This window comes from Catharus ustulatus, chromosome 1 (genome assembly GCF_009819885.2).
Source record: "Catharus ustulatus isolate bCatUst1 chromosome 1, bCatUst1.pri.v2, whole genome shotgun sequence".
Taxonomy (NCBI): domain Eukaryota; kingdom Metazoa; phylum Chordata; class Aves; order Passeriformes; family Turdidae; genus Catharus; species Catharus ustulatus.
In genome coordinates, this window is record NC_046221.1 from 162,808,696 (window position 1) to 162,830,743 (window position 22,048).

At 49.0% G+C, this 22,048-nt stretch overlaps 1 protein-coding gene across 1 annotated transcript; it reads right to left on the bottom strand.

Moving 5' to 3' along the window:
• Nucleotides 1–7,626: 7,626 nt before the first annotated feature.
• Nucleotides 7,627–13,749, bottom strand: LOC116999566 (lymphocyte antigen 6E). Its single transcript, XM_033066391.2, has 3 exons — nt 13,634–13,749; nt 9,464–9,583; nt 7,627–8,401 (listed from the first exon to the last, which is right to left on the bottom strand). The coding sequence occupies exons 1-3, from the start codon at nt 13,683–13,685 to the stop codon at nt 8,193–8,195; spliced, it is 381 nt and encodes a 126-aa protein (XP_032922282.1). The 5' UTR covers nt 13,686–13,749; the 3' UTR covers nt 7,627–8,192.
• Nucleotides 13,750–22,048: the final 8,299 nt, after the last annotated feature.

Sequence of the window (22,048 nt, forward strand, 5' to 3'; positions counted from 1 at the left end):
AAAACACTAAATAACAGACTGAAAAGTCCCAGCTTTGCCTCCAGGGCCTTTTCATCTCCCTCTAATCCTGCAGAGCTTGGCACTGGAGCTGGAAATATCCACGGTTTTGGCTGCTGGGAGCTGCCCAAACCAGCACAAAACCTGAATTAATATTCCACTGCCCAGGTGAGAGGCTCAGTGTGTCCTGCACCAAAAACCTGCCCAGGTTTGGCCTCCAGATGCTTGAAGATTTCAGGAAAATGTTTCTGATCCCAAAACTTGTGGCTCCCTGGGAAAGGTGAGGAAAACAACACCTCTGCTATGAGGAAAGGCTGAATTGGGATATTTCTGCCTGGAGAAGAGAAGGCTCTGAGCAGACCTCAGAGCTCCTTCCAGTGCCTAAAGGAGCTCCAGGAGAGGTGGAGAGGGAATTTGGATAAGGGCCTGGAGTGGCAGGAAAAGAGGGAATGGCTTCACAATAAAAGAAGGGAGTTGGGAATGTGAGGATTGTTCCAGATGTCTGGAAAATGCCTTATCTGCCTTATCTCCTCCTGCCTGACCAGGCTGTTATCAGAGAACCTGTCCTGATCTACCCCTTCTCCCTGCCCAACCAGAACCCAGCTCTCTGAGCTGTCCCACCTTGTCCCCGTGATCCCAACATTCCATGTGGCTTGGAGCACAGATTTAACCCCCAGCAACACGAGGAGTTATAGACAGATGGGTTTTTTCAGCCTGGAAAACAGGCTGGGAAGGGAGGGCTCAGGGGGCCCCATGGCATCTGCCAGGGAAAAAAAAGGTCAGAGAGAGGTCTGGGATGGATTTATTCCTCATCCACAGGTTCCAGATGAAGTCCTTTCTCCATCATGTCCCTTAGGAGAAGGGGTTGTGGTCCTGGAATGGCAACACTCCCATCCCAGCCCATCCCAACTGGGACCTGCCACTGCCACCTCCTGACAAGAGAAGAAAATGCAAATCCCTCCTCCCAGCCCGTTTCCCAAGGAAGGAATAATTTTGCAGGATAATTTCGGTATTTTTAAATTTTCACTGCTCCCAAAATCCCTGGTTTGTAGTCACTTGGTTACAACCAGCTTGAGAGTGAGAAACCTCCCGGTGAAAATAAAACAAGGAGAAAAATTCAGTTTGTCTGAATTGCCTTGAACAACCCAGGAGTTGAATTCCAGCAGTAGCTCCACCTTGCCCTGTTCACATACAAGGTGCCACCATCCTTTAGCTACTGAGTGATTTTTTTAAATTTTTTTTGGCATCTTTCCTTTCATAGTTTGGCACTAAATGGAACCCGCTGGTCTGAGCTCAGGTGTAAAACTCCGGAGCAACAACGGGTGAGTGAATCGCCACAATCCCAGCAATGAGAGATGGAACCTGAGCCAGGGGCACCTGTGGAAAGCACCTGGTTTAGCTCTGGGTGATAAAATGTGACAAGAATCCGTGTGAAATTCAACCCACCCGGTTGCTGGTGTTAATTGGAGTGGAGCAGAGAGCAGGAGCTGCTCACACCTCTGCCCCACGAGTTTGGTGCTGTTTGTCTCACATTTCTTTAACTCCCACGCCAAGAACAAATTATTAAACTCAGCTGAGGTGGCTGAGAGCTCCCTGTACCCCGGACAGGTCAGATCATGGAGACTTTGTGCAGCTTCTGAAGTCTGTTTTTCTTGGGAGGTGATAAGCAGGAAGGTGTAATGGGTTAGCTGCACTGCCTAATTAGTGGCTCATCTTCATTTTCTTCTGCCTTCACTCAGGGATTAAAAACACAAAATTAAAGAATTTCTCGTGTTCAGACTTGGTTGTTTATTAAATTATATCTAAAGTAGAGAGCTCTGCACACTTCTAGCTACCAGCTAAAAGGCAGCAAAATGGAGGTGGATTTAGCTAGTTAAAAGATCTTTTAAAGCTGAACAGTCCAATAAAGGACTAACACCTTTATTAATTATACTTTTGACCCAGTAACCAAGCTCCTGTGACCCACAGTGCAGCCCTAACTGTCCAGCCAAAAACTACTGCTTGAAATCAGGAAGCAGAAGGAAGATGAAGACAGATGGAGACAACACCCAAAACCTCCATCTTGTCCCATATCTATTACTGTATTCTAAAATCTTCAAATTCAAAACTCTTCACCATGTGAACTCACACACTTCTATTTAACCCCACAGCAGTGATTCCAACTCCATCACTCAAATTTGGAGCCTTCTCCAAGGCCTCAGCTCAAAAGCAGTGTTCTCCTGGGGGTCAGTGCCAGAAAGCACAGAAAGCCCAAAACTCCTAAAATGGGATCCAACAGGAAGCTTGGAATGTGTTCCCACAGCCACATGAAGCATCTCCTCATCTTTCCAGCCTCTTCCCATCTTTCCAGCCTCCTGCAGCCTGGAGTTCCATTCCCCCCTTGCCCCATGATCTCTCAAAATCCATGGAATGGGTTGAAAAGGAAGCAGGAGGAAAGCAGGTGGAGAGGGTCAGCGCTGGCAGGAAGGTGGAGCTCTTGATTCAGTCTCTTTTTTTGTCTTCCTTTAGCACCACTCCAGTTTTAAATTCCAAACTCCCTTCCTACATGCCTTTCTTGACATCTCCACATCAAAACTCCCAAATGAATCAGCTTTTTAGAGACTCCTCTTCAGTTCCAGAGCTTTTTCCTCCTCCAAAACCTGTATTTGATAGAGAGGAGCCGTGTCTAGAGAGACAGCAAGGGGTAGGATATAATCCCTTTATTCTATCCTCATGAGATCCCATCAGGAATACTCTACCCAGGTCTGGAGTCATGAGCACATGGATAGCAGGAACCTGCTGAAGCAATTCCAGGGGAGGCCATGGAGATGCTCCAAGGGCTGGAGCCAGGCTGGGAGAGCTGGGAATGTCCAGCCTGGAGAAGGGAAGGTTCCAGGAAAACCTCAGAGCCCTTTCCAGTGCCAGAAGGGGCTCCAGGAGGGCTGGAGAGGGACTGGGGACAAGGAACAGAGGGACAGGACACAGTGAATGGCTTCAAACTCTCAGAGGGTGGGGATAGATGGGATATTGGGAAGAAATTCTTCCCTGTGAGGGTGGTGAAGCACAGATTCCCAGAGCAGCTGTGGCTGCCCCATCCCTGGAGTGTCTAAGGCCAAGTTGGATGGAGCTTGGAGCACCCTGGGATAGCAGAATTGAGTTGGAATGAGATGATCTTGGAGATCCCTTCCAACCCAAACCATTCCAGGATCCTGTGATGGGAAGGTTGGAGTTCTCCCACTCATCCCCGTTTGGTGTCTCCCATCCTGGGATGATCAGGACAACCTTGGGATGCCAGTGAGGAACAACTGAAGAGCAAACAGGAGATGTGGCACCATTTGATTTGACTTTCCCAACAGCTGAAATATGGAAAAGCCCATCCTGGGCCTGTGCAGATCCTTAGGGAACAGCAGGAGCTGGGATGTGGGTGACAACATGAGGAGAAATGGGAATGCCAGGCAGGAGGGATGTGCAGGTTCCTACTGTGACCCCTGGCTGTGCAATGTCCCCCCAGTCCCCAAAATATTCCCTGTCACCACTGGAGCCCTCCCACCACAAAAACCACTTGCAAACCAGGCTGCAAAGCAGAGATTGCAGTGGAAATGGTAATCCAGCCTGGAATTATCCAGAGGAAAGGAATGAAACTCCTGAAACCATTGCTGTTATTCCACCTTTGTAAATATGGGATATAATCCCACGGGATCCAGCTGGGATCCCCATAAAACCTTTAAACAAAAATTAGAAGGAGGAGCAGCTGCCCATGGACACCCTCACAGGGCCCTTTCTGTGCCCAAAATAACTCCCCTCTCCCACAAGGAAGAGTCCAAATCCCATCTCCATTCCCAGCAGGGTCACGGGCAAGTCAAGGATATTTATGAGCTATTGAAGGCAAAGACAATCCCTGTTCTTTATTCATCCCCAGGAAGAGATTCCAATGGCCTTGAGCTGAAATGCAGCCATTCACCCCTCCTTTAGTCCCTAAATTCAGTCTGTCCTTTTTTCCAGCCCACAGCCCTGAGCTTGGAATACAATCCAGGCATTTTCCTTCCACACAAAACAAGAGTTAGTATCTGCAGGATATCTGCAGAACCACCCAAAAATCTCTCCAAGTGTATTTTTTTTTATTAATTCCATATATTTTTTATTAGAGTATAAGAAACAAGATGGAACATACACTTCACTTATACTTAGGTTAATATATTTAAAGGGATGGATGCTTCTTTATCCCGCTTATCCCGTTACAATAAAGATAATACACAGTTACAAATCTCACAGATAGGGATTAGTAAAATCAACATTTCAGGGAAACCACCTCGGATCATCCAACAAAGCTGAAATAAAACATGCCAATATTTTATTGGTTGCTTTTTTCTGCAACATTTTACTGGCTTCATATATTTTCATTTGATGAAACAGGAGGATTAGGGCTGGGAAAAAGTGCTCCCATGGAAAATGCTGGATTTGGGAAGCCTCTTAAGCCTTTTATTTCTCAATTTCCACAATCAGAGCAAAGCTGGACGAATTAAAACCTTCAATCTGTCTGTGCTGCTGATGATTCTCTGCTTGGGGTGCAATTATTTGGTTCGAGGCAGCTCATCCACTTGGAGATTTCTGAGTTCCTCCACCAAATCTGGCAAAAGCCAGTAGGTGGCAGGACCAACCCAGGGCTTCGCTTCCCTGGCACCATGGGCATTCCCAAAGTGCAAAACCGGGCATTTCTGTTCCCAGAAACCCAGAGAGGGGTGAAATAACTCCTTAGGGATCAAGGATCCAGAGCCACCTTCATCTCAAACAGCTGAGAACAATCCAGATTGCTGCACATCTGCTTTTTTCCAGAGGGCATGGAGCCTACAGCTCATCCCATGGGCTCACAGACACCCCCACCAAGGGGTGGTGGGACCACATCCTCCTTTTTTCATGGCAAATAAAGTCCCTGGAAGAAAAATCCCTTAAAAAAAAAACAAAATAAAGCAACTTGAGCAAATCAACACCAATCCAGGACATCCTTGGAGCAGCAAAGTGGATCCTTGGAGTAATAATTAAACAACAGATTTGTTGGATTTGTTGTTCTGTTGGAGCAAGGAAGTCACGTCAGGTTTGTGGTTTCCAAAATAAATTTTGCCTTTAAAAAAAGAAAATCTTAAAACCAGCTGGAAGAACTGTTTATTTTGAAGTCCTTCTCTTGGGCAAGCAGCAAACCCCTAGACCCTGGGTGGGAAGAGCTGATGCCACAATGGATTTTGAGCATTTTTTTAGACAATCCACAAAAATTCGAGCCCTTGGTGGGGTAGTGGGAGATGGCAGCAGCTGCTGGTGAGTCACAGCCACTTCCAGGATGGAAGCACTGAAACCATTTTCTCAGGAGCAGGTATTGCACTTCAGCTCTTAAGTTTCAGTCAAAACTCTTCCAGGATATTTTATGCTTCTAAGGAGCCAAACCTCCTCCCCTCACAACCTCTTGTCAGAACAAGTGAATATCGGAGTTTTCTGCTCAGATTTTGATCTCTTAATCCCACAGAAACACATCCAAAGCACTTCAGGGCTGTCCCACCACAGCCCTCACATTCCAAATCCAGCACTTGGTTTAACAACCCACCAGTCTGAACTCTTCATAAATCCCATGTTTTCCCTACTTATTGTCATATTATTAACGGGTTTAATTACTTCACCTGCCCATTTTTAAGTCTGGGTTTTACAATCTACAAGGTTCTCACCAGCTTTGTCATTCTGGGGATTTGGGGGCAAAAAATAAACCCAGAACAGGAGCAGGAATAGTGAGAGCTGGCATGACTGACAAGAAAGTGTTTGGGATTCAACTGTGACAAGCTGTCACCCCCTCCCTCTCTCACACACACACGGATCTATCCAAGAGATCTCTGCCAGGAAAGGAAATACTGAAAATATCCCTTTTTCCATATTCCAGATTATGGGCAGGAAGAGACAAAAAGAGAGCAAGGAAGGAAAACAAATCTCCGTGGTAAATTTACCCAGCCAACCCTCAGCAATTCCATGAATATAATTTGTTATTTATTGGGATAAGCAGCCTCTGAATCCTCCTCCTGTGAGCCTTTGCTCCCTTTTCTCCTGGCTAATGCCAAGGAACCTCCAGAAAGGAAGGAGATGCTGCTTGGAGGAGACAACCAGGTCTTCAACCCATGGGGTTGTCCAGTGTGGCATCATCAGGATCCTCATAAAAGCATGGAAGGACATCAGGACACAGCTGATGGCTTTGAAATTTAGCTCTTTGCTAAAGGTGACCAAGTCCCAAACCAACCCCAAAAGCTTTTTCCAGAAAAGACAGAGCCCCCTAAATTCACTGCAGAGTGCTCTGGGTGCCACCTGGGTGTCACAGCAAGTGCTGAGGGACAAATGAACCCAAAAAACGAGGTTTTGAACCCTTTTGGGAGGAAGGCTGAGGCACAGGGAAGCTGGGGAATATCCATTTCAGTTTAAGGAGTTTTTCCCCAATTTCCCCTGTGCTCCACGTGCATAGCAAAGGTTTGTGGGGCCCCTCAGGCCCCAAGGTCCCTGGAGGATGCATTATCCAAAGGAAGGCACATCCCAGGACCAACACAAGTGATGCATTCTTCCCAAATTAACCACTAAATTGCAGATCACGTCCCACTGACCCTTCCCTCCTGTTGGAAAAGCTGTCATTAACATCTGTGTCACTTTAATTAACAGAGGGGGAGAAGGGAGGGGGGGAAAAGCCATAAAACCACTTTTGTTACCAATATTTCTGTACAACTTCATCCACCTCTCATTTATCACTCCTTGAAGAGGGGACAGAGGTGGAACCTGAAGGTTTGTGGAGCTTTTGTTTGGGTTTTGACACAGAATAGGAGAAGCAGGTACAAGGTATGGCTAAAATGTGCCAGCACCTGGGTTTTGCTGCCAGAAATAGAGAAAAAAAACCCCCAGTGCACCTCTGATCAATCAGTGGAAGTGACAAAAAGCTTGAACTTGGCAGTTTAAGGCTGAATTTTGGCTTGGTTTGTGTCGAGCAGGTCCACAGGCAAGCAGAGTAGGCAGGAAAGATGACACAGAGAGGGCAGGAGGACACAATTCCCATGGGACAGCTGAGAACTTCTAGCAAAAATCTTCCCAAAACACCTGGGAGGATCCTGGGAGGTGAGGGACAGCAGATGTGGAAGGTTGGGTGGTGGAGTCACCTCCAGCAGTCCATGGGCACCATCAGGCATTGAAGGTTGGGTGTTGACATCTCTTCTCCTCTGACTTCACCAAATTTTTCTGGTCATTCAGGTATCACCACTGTGGTGGTCACAAGTCCAGAGTGGGGAAACTGAGGCACCAAGTCTTAGTAAAATGCAGATTCACTTCAGAGTCCTGCTGCCATGGGTAATTGCTCCATTAGAGTTGACTCAGACCCCAAAACCTGGCATTTAGCACTAAAATGCACCTGGAAAAGTCATTCCCAAGGGAGGTGGAACAAGCTGGCCCAGAGGTTTGATCAGGAAGGACAGCAACAGGGAGGAGAGACGGATTTGCTGCTCAGAGCTGGAAAGGATGTGGAGATGAAGCACCCAAAAGCTGCTTGAGAGGGTGAGGGACCCTCATGCTGGGCACAATATTGGGATTTTCCATCAAAGAGTTCCTAATCCCTGGAGCAAGGAAACACACACACGTCCCATCTCAGGTAACAACAGGAGCAAGTTTATTCAGGTCTGGCACTTACAGAACTTGGAAGGACAAGGTACATGGCATTGGTTTTTCCAGAAAAGTCAGCCCAGGATCAGAAGAAACGAGACCATTTTATAAAAAGAGACTGCAGCTGCGAGGGGCCAGGAATGTGTCTCCCTTTGGATCCTGCATTCCCACTGCCTGTGCCACCCACGTGCTGGAGCAGACCTGGTGGTGCTCGGGGTCAATCTGTTCTCAGCGAGTCCCAGCCTGGTTTAACCAACCTTAGAAACGAGGGGGGAGGGAGGGGGGGTTGTTATTGATAGGTAGAAAAAAGCAGAAACCCTTCCAAAATGATCCACCTTGGCGAAGGAGGAGCGAGAGTGCAGCGGGAGACGTCCACAGGAGGAGGAGGAGAACAGCTCAGCCAGGTCTCCAACGCTTGGAAGAGCAAAAAAGTCTGGGAAACAACCACCTCGGAAGCCTGCTGAGCAGCAGAGCATCTCCTTGCAGACAGCAACAGAGAAGATATTGGCTAAGGAGAGCCGTGGGAGGCGGCTCCTCCTCGGGCAGCCCCATCACTGGCGAGCCTGGAGCACGTAGAGGAGGCTGATGAGGATGCCCATGGCCAGGATGGTGGAGCTGGCTCGGACGCTGCTGGAGCCGCTGATGTTGCACAGGAAGGAGTCGCAGCAGTAAACGGAGGCAGCCGCGATGCCCAGGTTGATGCCGGCGCTGGGGCAGATGGGGGAGCATCCCTTGGAGATGGACTGGCCGGATTTGCCGCCTGGATTTGGGGTGGGGTGAAAAGAAGGAGAAGGGAAAGGTTTAGGATGGGGTTTTTGGGGGGTTTCTGACCGCCTGCTCTGCCAAAGGAATTGCAGCGCTGGCTGGCACGGGGAGGATGAAGCGTTCTGGAGAGGATGGAGTGGTTCTTGGGGACAGGAATGCCAGGCAGCCCATCTTATCAAGGATCACCCATGATAAGCTCCCACAAACACCCCAGAGACCACACAACACCCCAGGGACGCCCCTTTGCCTCAGCCAACATTCAGCCACAACAGTTCCGGTGAGGAATCCCAAAAATCCCTCTTGAGCTTCACCCTGGGGCTCCTCAAGGGAGACAGGGAGCACTGGGGAGACACTTGGGAGCCAAGGCTGCGTTTCCAGAGAGGCACTGCCCATGTAAGAGGCAGGAAAGAGGAAACCATTAGCACTGGGCTACAAAGGGAAGTTTATAAAAGGTCCCAGTCTCTGTTTGTGCACATCTGACCCACCCACGCTGCAGAGTCGGGCACGAAATTCCCCCTCGTCCTGCCAGGGAGAGCCAGGATGGGCTCTGGTTCCTGCAGAGATCTGCCAGAGCATCCTGCCTCCCTCCAGAACCCCCCCAAATCCCTCCAGGCACTCAGGAAGGAAACCTGCAACCCTCCCTTCCCGCCTCGTCCACGGAAAGCGAAGCAAAGGTGGCACTCGGGGACGAAGAACCCAAACACGAGGCAAAAAATCAGCAGGAACAGCAACCCTGGAGCTTCCCACACAGGGAGCCTGCAGCATCCTCCACACTTTCACTTATTCATCAGCAAACTCCCCGCCCCCAGCCTGAAATTCCCCCCGGACCGGCGGGCATCGGTGCAGGCACGCGGGCTTTAACGTGACTCCTCCTGGCAGCGCGTCCCTCCCGAGAATTCCCGTGGGATGGTCCGACGCTCAGTTGCTAAGCAGAACTTTCCATTTTTTTTTTAAATTTTTTTTTTTTTTCCCCCAGCCAGAAGAAGGCAAAAGCCTGGCTGCAGGCTCAGCAGGTGACCCAGGAGAGGAGGCAGGAGGAGGTGCTGTCAGCACTCACCGAGCCCCACTCCGACGTACGTCGTCACGCAGTGGTTTTCATTCTCTCCACACTTGACAGGCGTCAGGCAGGCCCAGTTGGAGGAGGCATCCGAGCAGGAAAAGCAGACGAGTGTGTGGGCTGCAAGAGAAAGGCAGAGCTCATTTAGGGGCTGGTGGGAAGATGTCCTCACTTGGAGGTCCTCACCCCTGCCCCACAGGATGTCTCACATCCACCACCCCACAGCCACGCTTTCTGTTTCAGTTTTATCAACCTGCAGTAGGGGAAATTTTTTCCCCCGCCAAAACAAAATTGGGCAAGCAAAGGGTTCAAGCCTCAGGGAGGTATTTCAAGCTCTTATCAGCTAAAGCTGATACAACCACAGCCTGGCACTTTCTGTCACCCCCTGTTTGCACCAGGAATGTGTCCGAGCTACAGCTGCCAACTTGAAACCAAACTCCAGAGGTGAATTTTTGATGTTTGGGCTGGTTCAGCTCAGCCATGGTGACCCTGCCTGGGGCAGGAGCGTTGGAACTGGATGATCTTCAGGTCCCTTCCAAGCGAAACCATTCTGATTTTATGATTCTGTGACACTGATGGGAAATGCTCCAGGTGTGACCACAGGTTCAAACTTTCCATGACCCAGCTTTGGGCACCAAGATCAGGACACGCTTGAGCTGGAGCATGTGGTAGAAATGATTTTTCAGCTGCAGAAAGCTCCAAGACTTGCAAGACTGATCTTGACATAATATAATTATAAAATTACAGAATCATGGAATCATTTCAGGAAAAGACCTCAAAGATCTCTGAATCCAGCCATTAACCCAGCACTGCCAAATTCACCACTAAACCAAGTCTTTAAGGAACACAGCTGCACAATTTTTTAACACTTCCAGGGACAGGGATTCCACCACTATTCCAAAATTTGACCAGTGAAGCACTTTTTCCTTATTTCCACACTAAACCTTCCCTGAAGCAACTTGAGGCTGTCTATGGCTTATCCTACAGCAGCAGGATGGACTAGCTGGCTCCCATCCCTCATCCCTCACAAAGAGGGAGGATTGGAAAACAGCATTTGGGGTGGGAAGTGGCTGTGGAGACAGCCTGGACCAGAGACTCAGCAGGGCCATGGGCACTTTGATCTCTGTATTTTACACACAAGAGCATCACATCCACGCTGCAGCTGTTGACCTACATATGCAGACAGATCAGGTCTGTTCCCAATGTTCCATGGACTCAGGATTTTGGAGCTCCCAGGCAGCCCTTGCACGAGGCACCACCTTTCCCTTTCTGTATTTATTTTATCAGAGTGGGGGCTGATTCAGGGTGGGAAGTGCGAGGCAGCCCCATCCCTGCTCCCACCACAAATGGATTATCAAAGAATCATGGAATGGTTCAGGATCAGTCAGCTCCATCCCCCTGCCATGGCAGGGACACCTTCCACTGTCCCAGGTTGCTCCAAGCCCCATCCAAGCTGGCTTTGGACACTTCCAGGGATCCAGGGGCAGCCACAGCTTCTCTGGGAAACCTGTGCCAGGGCCTCACCACCCTCACAGGGAAGAATTTCTTCCCAACATCCAACCTAATACTACTCTCTTTCAGTTTGTTGAAGCCATTCCTGTTTGTCCTATCCCTGTAAAAAAATCCCTCTCCACCTCTCCTTGGAATATTTTCCTAAGGAAGTGAAGCAGAGGAAGCCCTGGGAGTGCTGCCTGAGGCTCAGCAGTTCCTGATGTGGATATTTTGAAGAATTATTATTTGGACAATATTGCTCAGCATCCGTCCCACTCTGCCAGAGCACTGCACCACATCTCAAGGTTCTTCTCATTCCTGTTTCTCTCAGGAAAATAAAAGGTTTCTACAAGAAAAATGAGAGGAAAAAAAAACAAAAAACAATTGCTCTCAGATGAATGACTTTTGAGCAGCCGCAGCCGAGGAGGGGAAAGAAAACAAAATACAATCTCAGAGAAACAGATTAAAGTGGGTTAGTGGGAGATCCTGAATGTCCCAGCAGAGCAGCCAAATCTCTGCTTTGGAGTGGAAGCCAACACCACAACCCCCCAAGCAGGAATTTCCTGGACTGGCTCACGCATCCTGCAAGGATCCTTACTCTGGCAAGGATCCCTACAACAACCCTGGGTTACCTGAGCACACCACAACCCACAGCACCGGGATTACAGGGCTGAGAGCAGCTGAGTCAAAACCTCCAGCAGAGATTCCTCAGTGGATCTCTGCTTTTGGGAGAGGGGGAGGAGGATGGGACAGCCACTGAGTCACTGACCCTGGCTGGGCTGGCCACAGCTCCATGTGGGACCTCCCCACTTCTGCTCCTGAGTGACCTGTCCCAAACTCTTCACCTCTCAACCATCCCGAGGGGGCAAATTGACTCATCCCAGGCATCTTCAGCAATCAGGAATGAAGTGGATTACAGGCTTGCTGTGGGCATGCTGGCAGGACAGATGTCCCCATATGTGTTTGCTCACTGCACCGACGGCACGAGTGGTGCAATGCTGTTCATTAAAGGCTCCAGGAACAAGCACACCAGAAATCTTTGGGCATGACATAAAAGTGCTGTTGGGCATGAAATTCTCTGCCATGTGACTCAATCCCTGCCACTGCATGCCCTACCTGTCCTCATGGTTTTTACTGTCACACCTGCCCATTATCCCTTGTCTTAAGAGAAAAAAAATCCTTCCAGAAGAGGCAGAGTTTAAGAAAGGAAATACTCAGACACTTCCTGCCCCCAAAAACACCCACTGCAGAGTTATGAGAGCACAAGCAGGCTGAGGGTTTAGACAAAAGGCACAAGAGGGGTGGCAGAATTAATTTCATGTAGCTGTAGACAGAGTAAAGAGTTGGAGCTCAAGGTTACAAGAAAAGAAGAAAAAAAAAAAAGGAAAAAAATCCCAAGTCTGAACAATGCAAAGAGAAGCCTTGTTTTCACCAGTGAAAGAATTTATATGTTTATTTATTTGCTGCTTGACTTCTCAGAGGAACAAAGACCTCCCAAAATAGAGCAGGGCAATTGGGGGAATTCCTTCAGATAAGGGGCTGAATAATTCTCGCAAAGATAGGGAGAAAAACGCCTTTAAAAGCCCTCTCTGGAGCTCGTCAGCACCAGGAAAATGCTGTTGCTTCGGCAGCTTTTCCATTCAGCTCCGATTCTGCTTTTCCATTCTCTTAGGCAAAATCCTCATCAAGATCCATATGCAAGATCTGTGAGCAGGGTGTAAAGCTCTTGTGTGAAATCCCCCCCAGGACATGCTGGAAGTGTATGGGGATAAAACCACCTGCAACAAACCCTTTTGCCAGGATAAAAACTTACTTTTAAACGTGAAAAGGTGTTGATTTTTTTTTTTTGGGGGGGGGGGAGAATGGAACCCTTCACTGCCTTGGCCTGGCCCGCCCATCCTCCCAGCTGGAACTGAGCTCAAGCCCGAGACTGAACGCTCCAATTCCCGGATCCCACCGGGAAGGGGGAATGGGGAGGGCAGCAAACACCCAGCTTCATCTCAGAGAACGAGCAAGGGCTGGCAGAGCTCGGAACTCTCCTGTCTGTTCTTTGTTTGGCTTCTCCAAGCAACGACATATGGGAACAATGCGTGGTTTCTGCACAGCCCCGAGGAGTTTTGGATAGTGAGGAATGGAGTCCATGGGGAAGGAAGGGATGGAAGGCCCTGTGACTTGGGTAAGTTGAATGCCCAGAGCAGCGAGACAGCACAGAGAGCATCGCCCCTTGGGGGTCACCGGAGGATGCTCGGAGGGGGCAGAATCACCAGCTGAGTTTGCTCCATCAGCGCTGCCGGGGCTGGGCTGCCTCTCCTCCTTCCCTGCCCCTTCCTCCCTCCCGGCCGCATCCCAGCCCCGTTATCCCGGCTGCCTGCGCCGGAAAAACAGCGGAGCGGAGCCGGCCCTGCTCTTTGTTCGTGCTGCGGACCGGGAAAAGCTCCAGGATACCCAGCCGCAGGATGGGGATGCTCAGCTCTCCATGGAGAAAAGCCCCGAAGTTCCTGCTCCAGGAGGTTTTGGGAAGACACCCCCGCATCCCGCTCCGAGCCACAACGCGGCTCCAACCCCGATATCCCCTACAAACCTCCAACTTCCCCACGCATCGCTCCCCCACCCCCAATTCGCTCCCTAACGCAGGGCTGGCACAGAAGCGATGGTGGCGGGGCTGTCCCCTTGCCTTACCTCTCTCCACGCACAGCACCGCGGCCAGCACGGCGAGCAGCAGCGCCTTCATGGTGCGGACGGTGCGGCCGGAGCGATGCGCAGGGCGGCTGGGCGAGCGCGGCGCTGGCGGCAGGGCCGGGCGCCGGGGGTGGGGAAAGGGCGGCGGCTCCGCCCCGCGGGCCGGGCCCGGCCCCCGCCCCGCCTCCCCCCTCCGCCCCCCCGGCCACGCCTGGTTTCGTTTCCCCGCTAGGGAGAACCGGGGCCGGGAAAGGGGCGGTGAAAGGCGCGTGGTGGCCTGGCGGCCGCTGGATGTTTTCCCCTAGCCGTGCCTCAAGAGGTTTTTTTCCAGCCCCTTTTTGGGTCCCCTCTGTTTTTCTGAAGGAAGAGACGGGAGTAGGGGGTTGCCTCGATGCTGGACCCCACTCATCTAAGTCTCGTCCTTCCAGCTCAGGTTATTCTGGGATTCCGTGATTCTCTGCCTCCCTTGCTGATTTCTTGCCTCCCTCTCCTCCTCCGTGCATCTCTTCTCACAGATCCCCTGAGCACACACACATTCCATATTCCCCCTGTACACACACATTCCCTGTATCCAGAGCTCCCTGCATGGCGAGACTCCCCCGAATACAGAACCTGTCCCTGCACACAACACCCCACTTCAGGTCTGACCCCTCTGCACGCACAGCAGATCCAAGCACATAAAGAACCAAGTCCCCCATCTGCTGACCAGAGCCTAAATTGGATTAGACATACAGGATTGGGAAGCTCGAAGAGCCCAGCAGCTGGGGTGGCATGGGACAGCCTTGGCAGGATGCATCTTCACACTGTAAATAAGTCCCCTGATCAACATCAGAGTGTCCCAAATCCAGTCGGTCCCATGGAAATAACTGAATCCTCTAGGAGACGAGCTGCAGGAGGGGCAGTGGGGGAAACTGGCTGTCAGGAAAGCCTGGGAATGGAGGATGAGGCTGGTGAGCCAGCAGGAAACAAGCAGGCTTGACAAACTCTGTGCCACAGATGGGTTTAATTCTGCAGAGTCAGCATTTCTTGGCAAATGCATCTGTCAGGAGAAATTCCGGCTCCTGTCTTGTTGGAGGCATTCAGAGCACTCTGCTTGGGAAGCAAACCCATGCCTACAAACCTCTGCTTCCCTTTTCTTTCCTGTGGCTCAGTTCTGTTTGTCACTGCCAGGTATTCTAGGAGGAACTGACTTCTGAGCAGTTTCTGTGGTCTCATATCTTCCACTGGAACTGTCCCAGCCTGCTGGGACAAACCAAATACAAGAAAAAAAATGGGAAGTTTCAGCTTTGTGGTGACAAGAAAATGTAATTTAGACACATTTACAAAACCCCTGTTTCATACAGGCCAAGGAAGTAGATTTTGGTTGCATACTGGGAAGGAATTCTTCCCTGTGAGGGTGGTGAGGCCCTGGCACAGGGTGCCCAGAGAAGCTGTGGCTGCCCCATCCCTGGCAGTGTCCAAGGCCAGATTGGATGGGGTTTGGAGTGTGAAAAACAGGGTTTGCTTTCCTAGTAGATTTTAAGAGGTTTAATAAAAGACAGTAAGAGACAAACAATAAAGCAAAAGGTTATAATGGGTTATAGCAGGCATTCAGCCAAGAGCACTCCTGTTTTTTTGGAGACACCCCTTAAATTCATCATTGCATATTCATAGACTCATCATACATTCTCAAACTTTTCTATAAACTGTTTTCCATATCCCAGGAACTGTTTGACATGGTCACTCCTTGAGTTTGCCTTTTTAGAGCATGCCTGTTTCTTGGCTTTGGCTTTAATTTCTTTTTCATATCAGTCTTAATTTGGACTGTGGTCTCCAATTTCTACAGACAGTCAGAGCTGATAAGTTTTGTGTAAATAGCAGGTGTCTTCATTGGTGTTATCCAACCAAGCAGGCAGTTTATCCACCCTAATACTTAATTATTAAAATAATTTAATAATGATAACTTAATAAATAATCATTTCAAAAGCTAATACCGTAATATGTGTTATAACAGGAGCAACCAGGGATAGTGGAAAGTGTCCCTGCCCATGGCTGGGGGCTGGATCTGGCTGATCTTTTCCAACACAGATTGGGATTTTATGATGCACTCTCCTCCTCCCTGAGAGAAGATTACAAGTATTTACACCTTCCTGGGTTTCTCCCACACTTAAATTTAACATTATCAGCCCTTTTGTTTTCCTGGAGACAGGTTGTCCTCTGATAAGAGGGAAGAGGGAGGATCTAAGAGTCACAGAGGTCACAGCCCAGCACGGGATCCGGAGTCATCCCGATACTGCTGGACTGGCTGGGCAGGAGCAGCACTAATGACAGGATGCTGCCAAAGGAAGAGGTGACCAGAGCCACCAGGGACCAGTTTTGTGTGGTGGGAATTACATCAGGTAAGGAAGGAAGCCCTTCTGAGCACTCAGTGATCCCTTCCAGCTCAGGATATTTTATATTCTGTAGCCTGAGCTCATCTCCCACCTCCCCTCCCCAAGGTCGTGGGACAAACTGCAGAGCCCAACACAGCAACTCTGCTGGCAGAGATTTCTGTTCTAGTCCAGCCCTGAGTGCTCCAGCCTCTTCTTGCAAAGTTTGGAAGTCACTGGAGGATTTATTGAACTTCATATTGTGAGTGCAAGGCCAACAAATATTTTTTCACAAGAAGAAGGGTGAAGCAAGAGAGGCAGCAGGGATAGAGTCCACCACCAGGAACTTGCCTGTGCTGGGGAGAGGTGGAGACAGGTACAAAAACACGCCTGAGGGAGAAGGAGATAAGGAAGTGGCTGGATCAGAGGGCAAACTGGTGCTGGGGCAAATATTTCATGGTTGTGGCACACTGTGGAGGAATGGGCACAGTTAAAATCAGGAAATGATGAGTGTGACAGGTCCCGTGATGGGTCAGGGCAGCAGAGACGGTGCAGAAATTAAACCTAGACTAGCTGGGTGTACAAGGGTTGGATGTTGTACAGGCAGTTGATGAGTTAAAGTTTGAAATTCAGGGTCAGTAAAAGCTTGCTCAGCTTCTGTGGAGCCAGGTGGGACACAGAGGGGTTCCTTCCCCAGCACGCTTCTGTTTCTGGTTTGTGTGAGACTTCCTGGGCCTGGCTGTGCTCGTGAGGTGTCAAAACCTCAGAGGAATTTGCAAATGAGATGTTTCCCCTGTCAGTGGAGCAGAACTGCTCAAACTGCTTTCCTCCCATGACACAGGAAGGGGACAAAGTCCTTCTTCTTTTTTTTTTTTTTTTTTTTTTTTTTCAGTAATTGCATCATTCTCTGGGAACTGGGAATTGTTCAGATTTCTTCCAGAGTTGGAACTGCTCTGTGGGAGAGTCCTGTCTCACCTCCCAAAATGTGGAGGATCAGTTTTGCAGAGGACTGGGAGGACATGAATGAGAGAGCAGGAACCCAGGATCTCCATCCTTGCTCCTTCCAAAATTCCCTTTGTCCAGAGCACTTTGCTGTAACACAGTCTGGGCATGGAGGTTCTCTGGCACAGCACCCAACAATCCATGGAATGTTGGAGTTGGGAATCACCATCCCTGGAATTCCTGCTCACCTGGCTGAGAGCCCTGACTCCATATCCCAGCCCTTCCTCATCATCCCACCCTCCTCCTGAAGTCCCTCTCTGGCTCAGAGTTGTCCAGAATTCCCTCAGGATCGTATTTGGAGCATCCAGGGATGCTCTGGACATCGATTTTCCATGGGCAAACCAAGCTGCAGGTTATTCTGTGCTGTCTAGGGAGCCAAACAGGTCCCTGTCCTCCACCACCTCTGTGGGGAAGCACCTGGGATTTCTCTCAGGTCGCTACTGAGATTCCTGAAAACCCCTGAGAAATAAAGGTGCCCCAGCAGATATTTGGGCCATGCCATTTATTATATTTTTTATGGATAAAGGAATAACACCTTCATCTGCTCCCTCCAGGCACAACCTGTAGTCAGAGTTTCAGATTGATGAACTTTCACTCCTGGCTGACACCCACATTTCCTTTTGCCTTCTTTCCTCCAAGCTGATGGTGAAAGTGGATTGCTGCTGGAATTCTCACACTTCCTCCTTCCAAAGTCTGCATGACTCACCCTCAGCCATGCTGCTTAATGCTTTTCACAGGAAAACAACTGTGACTCTTTAAGAGGAGCTTGTTACTCAGCCAAAATCTTCCCTGAGCAGTCTCAGCAGGGCCAGGCTGTGCTCATGGCTCCAGGAGCCCCCTTTAAGCTCAAGCCTAACCCTTTAAGCCCCATAAGTGTCCCTGGATGGAGCTTGGCCTTGTGATGTGGTTTGTCTCCATCTGTTTCTGGCTTCAAGTTGTGACTTTTAGGGTTGGAATTGCTGATCCTTTTGCTCTTCCACCTCAGAATATTCCATTATTCTCTCTCCAACATTAATCCTTAACTATATAGTGTCCATCCCTGTCTCCAGGCCTAATTCTATCTTCTAGGGGAACTCTAGATTTGTTTTACAGCTTTTTTTTTTTTCCCCAGTCCTGGCCTTTTTTTTGCCATCAGAGGTTCTGGACCACCTGCAAAATTTCCTGGGCACTTCCTCTCCTCCAACAGGGTCCTCATATCTGGGATTTTTTGGGGATGGAAGAGGCTTTTCAGTCCTTTCCCTTATTCCTTCCACCAAAAAATGAACTTTTCTGTAGGCTAGGAATTCACCAGGCTCCAAAGAGGCAGCACCAAAATATGCTGGAGCTGTGGGCAAGGTGCTAGACTGATGGAGGTTTGTAGTGGAAATGTTAAACTTGGTGTAAAAAATACAGGATTGGGAAGGTTCCAGGGTGTGGAAGGAGCAGAAGAACCAGCAGAACAAAGGGTAAAAGGAAAAGCATTTGCTGATTGTCGTGGAGCACAGTGCCTGTGTTTATTCAAAAGTGGAGAAAGAACAAGTTGACCTTGGATAGAAAACTCCAGAGGAGGGTGGGAGCCATAAAACACCCAAACAAAGTAAACAAAAGGGCTGGACTATTCAGGAACTTCATCTAAAAGGGGGGAAACAAAAGAGAAAGTGAGCAAAGACAGAATCCTCTCTCCAAAAGGTTTAAAAAATCAAATCCAAAATTGAGGTTTTTTTTGCTCTGCCTTTCACCTTCACCTTGTGCTCAACCATAAAGGCACAAGGAGAACTGCAGGGCTTTCCTCTTTTGGCTGCTGGTGGCACAGAAGTGACACGGGCCACATTACCTGGGCACACCCACACTGCTGCCAGTGATCCAATTAAATCCATAAGGAAGAGTGAGAAAGGCAAAATCCACTTTCTCCAAGATTTTTTTTTTTTTATATTATCAAATCACTCTCTTCTCCCCAAAGATCTCACAGGGAGATTTATTCCTCCAGTTTCCCCTGACTACAGAAGGGAGTTTCTCATTCCCAGGAGCGGGGCCTGCTCGTTATCTAATTGCTGATTAACATCTAATTCTGCCTCCTGGAGCTGCAGGCAGGTCCCAGGTGAGCTCTTGGGAGCACTGGGCACAGAGCCAGCGCCTGTTCCTGCCTCTCCTGGACCAAGGAAAACTGTGCCCCTGGCACTCCCAATTCTTGGTGTGGAATTTCAGGGCTGGAATTTAAGGAATCAGCTGGAAAATGGGAAAAGCATCATTCCTGTGCTCTCTGCACCTTCTGCCCCAGCACTGCTTTAATGCTGACTGAAATCCTGGGAGCTGAACATCCTTTGGAGTGAGAGCTCCCTCCTGGAAGCTCTTTCCACATCACTGGAAGAGCTTTGGGTCGCTTTTGCTTTCCATCTTTGTCTTGGATCTCCTGGAGGGTGTCCCTGCTCATGGCCAGAGTGGCTGGAACGAGATCTTTTATTTCCCTTCCAACCCAAAGCATTCCATGGTTCTGTGATGGAGCAAAGCCAACCCTGAGCACCCCAATCCTGCTGGGGATGACAGAAAGGTGACAGAGAGAAGCAGGAATGGGAATAACCAGGAATGAGTTCATTCTCCAACCCCAGTGGAGACACGAGGGAGATGCTGAGACCAGAGTTTTTCCATGCTTTGATGGATCCTAATTATGGTACTAAAGCTGCTGCTTCTGGAGGCAGTTTTCCAGCTATTCACCCTGCTTGAGATGCCAGGAATTCCTTCTGATCCTGTCTGAAATCCTCTTTGCTGCTGTGTGAACCCCAACACAAAAAGTGGGAAGAGCAAAGCAGCCTGAGCCATCCATTTGGAGGGTCTGCAAGGTTCTCATCCAATTTACACCTCCCAGTGCAATATGTAAGATTTTTCCATGGAGAGCAGAATTCCAAAAAGGCTTTGTTTCACATTTTTTCCCAAAGTTTGACACATGTTAAACTTGTGATCCAGATTGCTGCGAGGGAGATTCCCTCATCCCATATTCGTGCCACATTAACTGGGGAGCTTTGTGCTTGTCCTTCCTAAATTACACCCTGCTTTTCTCAACCCACCACTTAAATTAACTGGAATCACCCAGAATTCTTCTGTTTGCAGATTCTCTCAGCTCATCACCCGTGAGCTCAGTGAATTTATTGTCTAATGCATCATCCAAACCAGCAATTAAAACTTTGCATCATCCCAGAGCCGAGAGGAGCCTTTTAATGGATTGTTCCAGCCTGACAGCAAATTCTTGGCTGTGATTTGCTCATGATTTCAGCCCGACTGAGTTTTCTTGGTTTTGCTCCTGAGCCCATCACCTGATACTGTGCCAAAAGCTTTATTGAGGCTGAGCTGTGTGACAGGTACCACTTTTACCCTCACAGATTTTTTTATCTTGTCACAGGGAGGGTATCACCCACCTGTCACAAAATTCTTGCCCATCATCCCTGCCTCCTTGATAGCCCCTACACTGTTGTTTGATGATTTATTTCAGAGTTTTTTTCCCAGTCTGGGTTGGCTCTGTGAGTCCTTAGAGAGGGACAATGATCCAATGCCCTTTATAACAATGGATTATTTCCACATTTCCTCACGGAAAGGCTTTGGATGTGGCACTCAGTGCTCTGGTCTGGTTGACAAGGTGGGGATTGGTCACAGGTTGATCTTGGAGGTGTTTTCCAACTTTAATGAGTCTGTGATTTGTTGATACCCAGTCTCCCAAAGCACCCAGATTTCCCTGTTGCACAGAAACAGGAGGAACAGGCTGGGTTTGGTAGCTGTGGTGGATTTCTTTTCCCGATTTTCCTGGACACCAACTTTGGCTGGCAACCCTCACTGATTTGCATATTTATGTCGAAAACACTAATTTTATTCACTTTTGATGTGTTAATTAGTCCGTCTCATTAGTATCTGTGGCAGCAGAGTGGTTCTTGCTCCTGTGTTTGATGTGGTTGTGTCTCCACACCTGTTTTCCCTCTTACTCCACACGTGGAAGCAGAAACACAACTCCTGACTCTGCAAGTGCAGCTCCAAGTTGTGGGATTGGAAAACAAATCCTACATGAAGCTGCAAGAATCACCTGGAATTCTTCTCTGCTGGACAGCACCAGCACCCCAGCCTCACACTGGAAAAGGGAAATGGGACTGACTCAATCCATGGGGAAAAAAGGAGATTTAGGCTTTGCCTAAAGCCTTGATCTTCTACCTGCGCCTTCCTCCAGCCCAGGAAGGGAGGAACCAGGGTGGAAAAGGAGCTGTGACTTCATAAAATCAGCCCATTCCTCTCCTTCAGTCAAGGAGAGTTTTAACTTGTCCCTCTTCCTTCTTTATTTGAAAGAGTTCCAGCGATTTTCCACTCAGAGGATCAGCACTGACAAAGTCCATCCAGAATTCCCACCTCCAGATTTACTTTTCCATTACCTTCAGGAGCTTTCAGACCAGGAACTAGGTGGGTGGACAAGACAAGTACATCCTGTTAAATACAATCCTTTCACCTCCAAAGAATCAGATGGAGTAATCCTTTCCAATTCAGCTGCTTTAGCATTCAGAAATTTCTGGAAAATAAAGGAGTTCCTCTAAATTTGTAGACAATTCCAAGAAACCACTCTCATTTGAACTTCTGGAAAAGTGGGGGAAGAGCTGGGAGTAAGGGTCTGCAGAAGATCAGGATCAGATTTGTTCTCCCTCCTGAGCTGTGTCCATCCTGGTTCCCCACACCCTCACTGGGCTTATTTCATCCCTCCACTCCTTCCTTCCTCTCCAGATGTCTCCCACCAAGTTTTTGCTTTCTTATGTCCAGTAAAAGTGGTTGAGATATAAATTGCTCCTTCTACTTCCTCTTTCTCCTGCCAATATGACAGGTGGTAAAACAGTAACAGGTTTGGCCTGGAGCCCAACTTCCTCGAGTTTTTTCTAAAGCTCCTGAGGTCCTGCAGGGAAAAGCTGTGCAGGGTATGCAGGACTTGCTCCTGGAGGATTTGCTCCTGGATTTGGGATGCAGCACAGCCACCACAGCCCTACCAGTGCCTGCCCTGAACAGCTGGACATCTCTTCCTTATTTTGGTTTAAAAACTTGTTCTTCCCCTTCTCCATCCTAATTT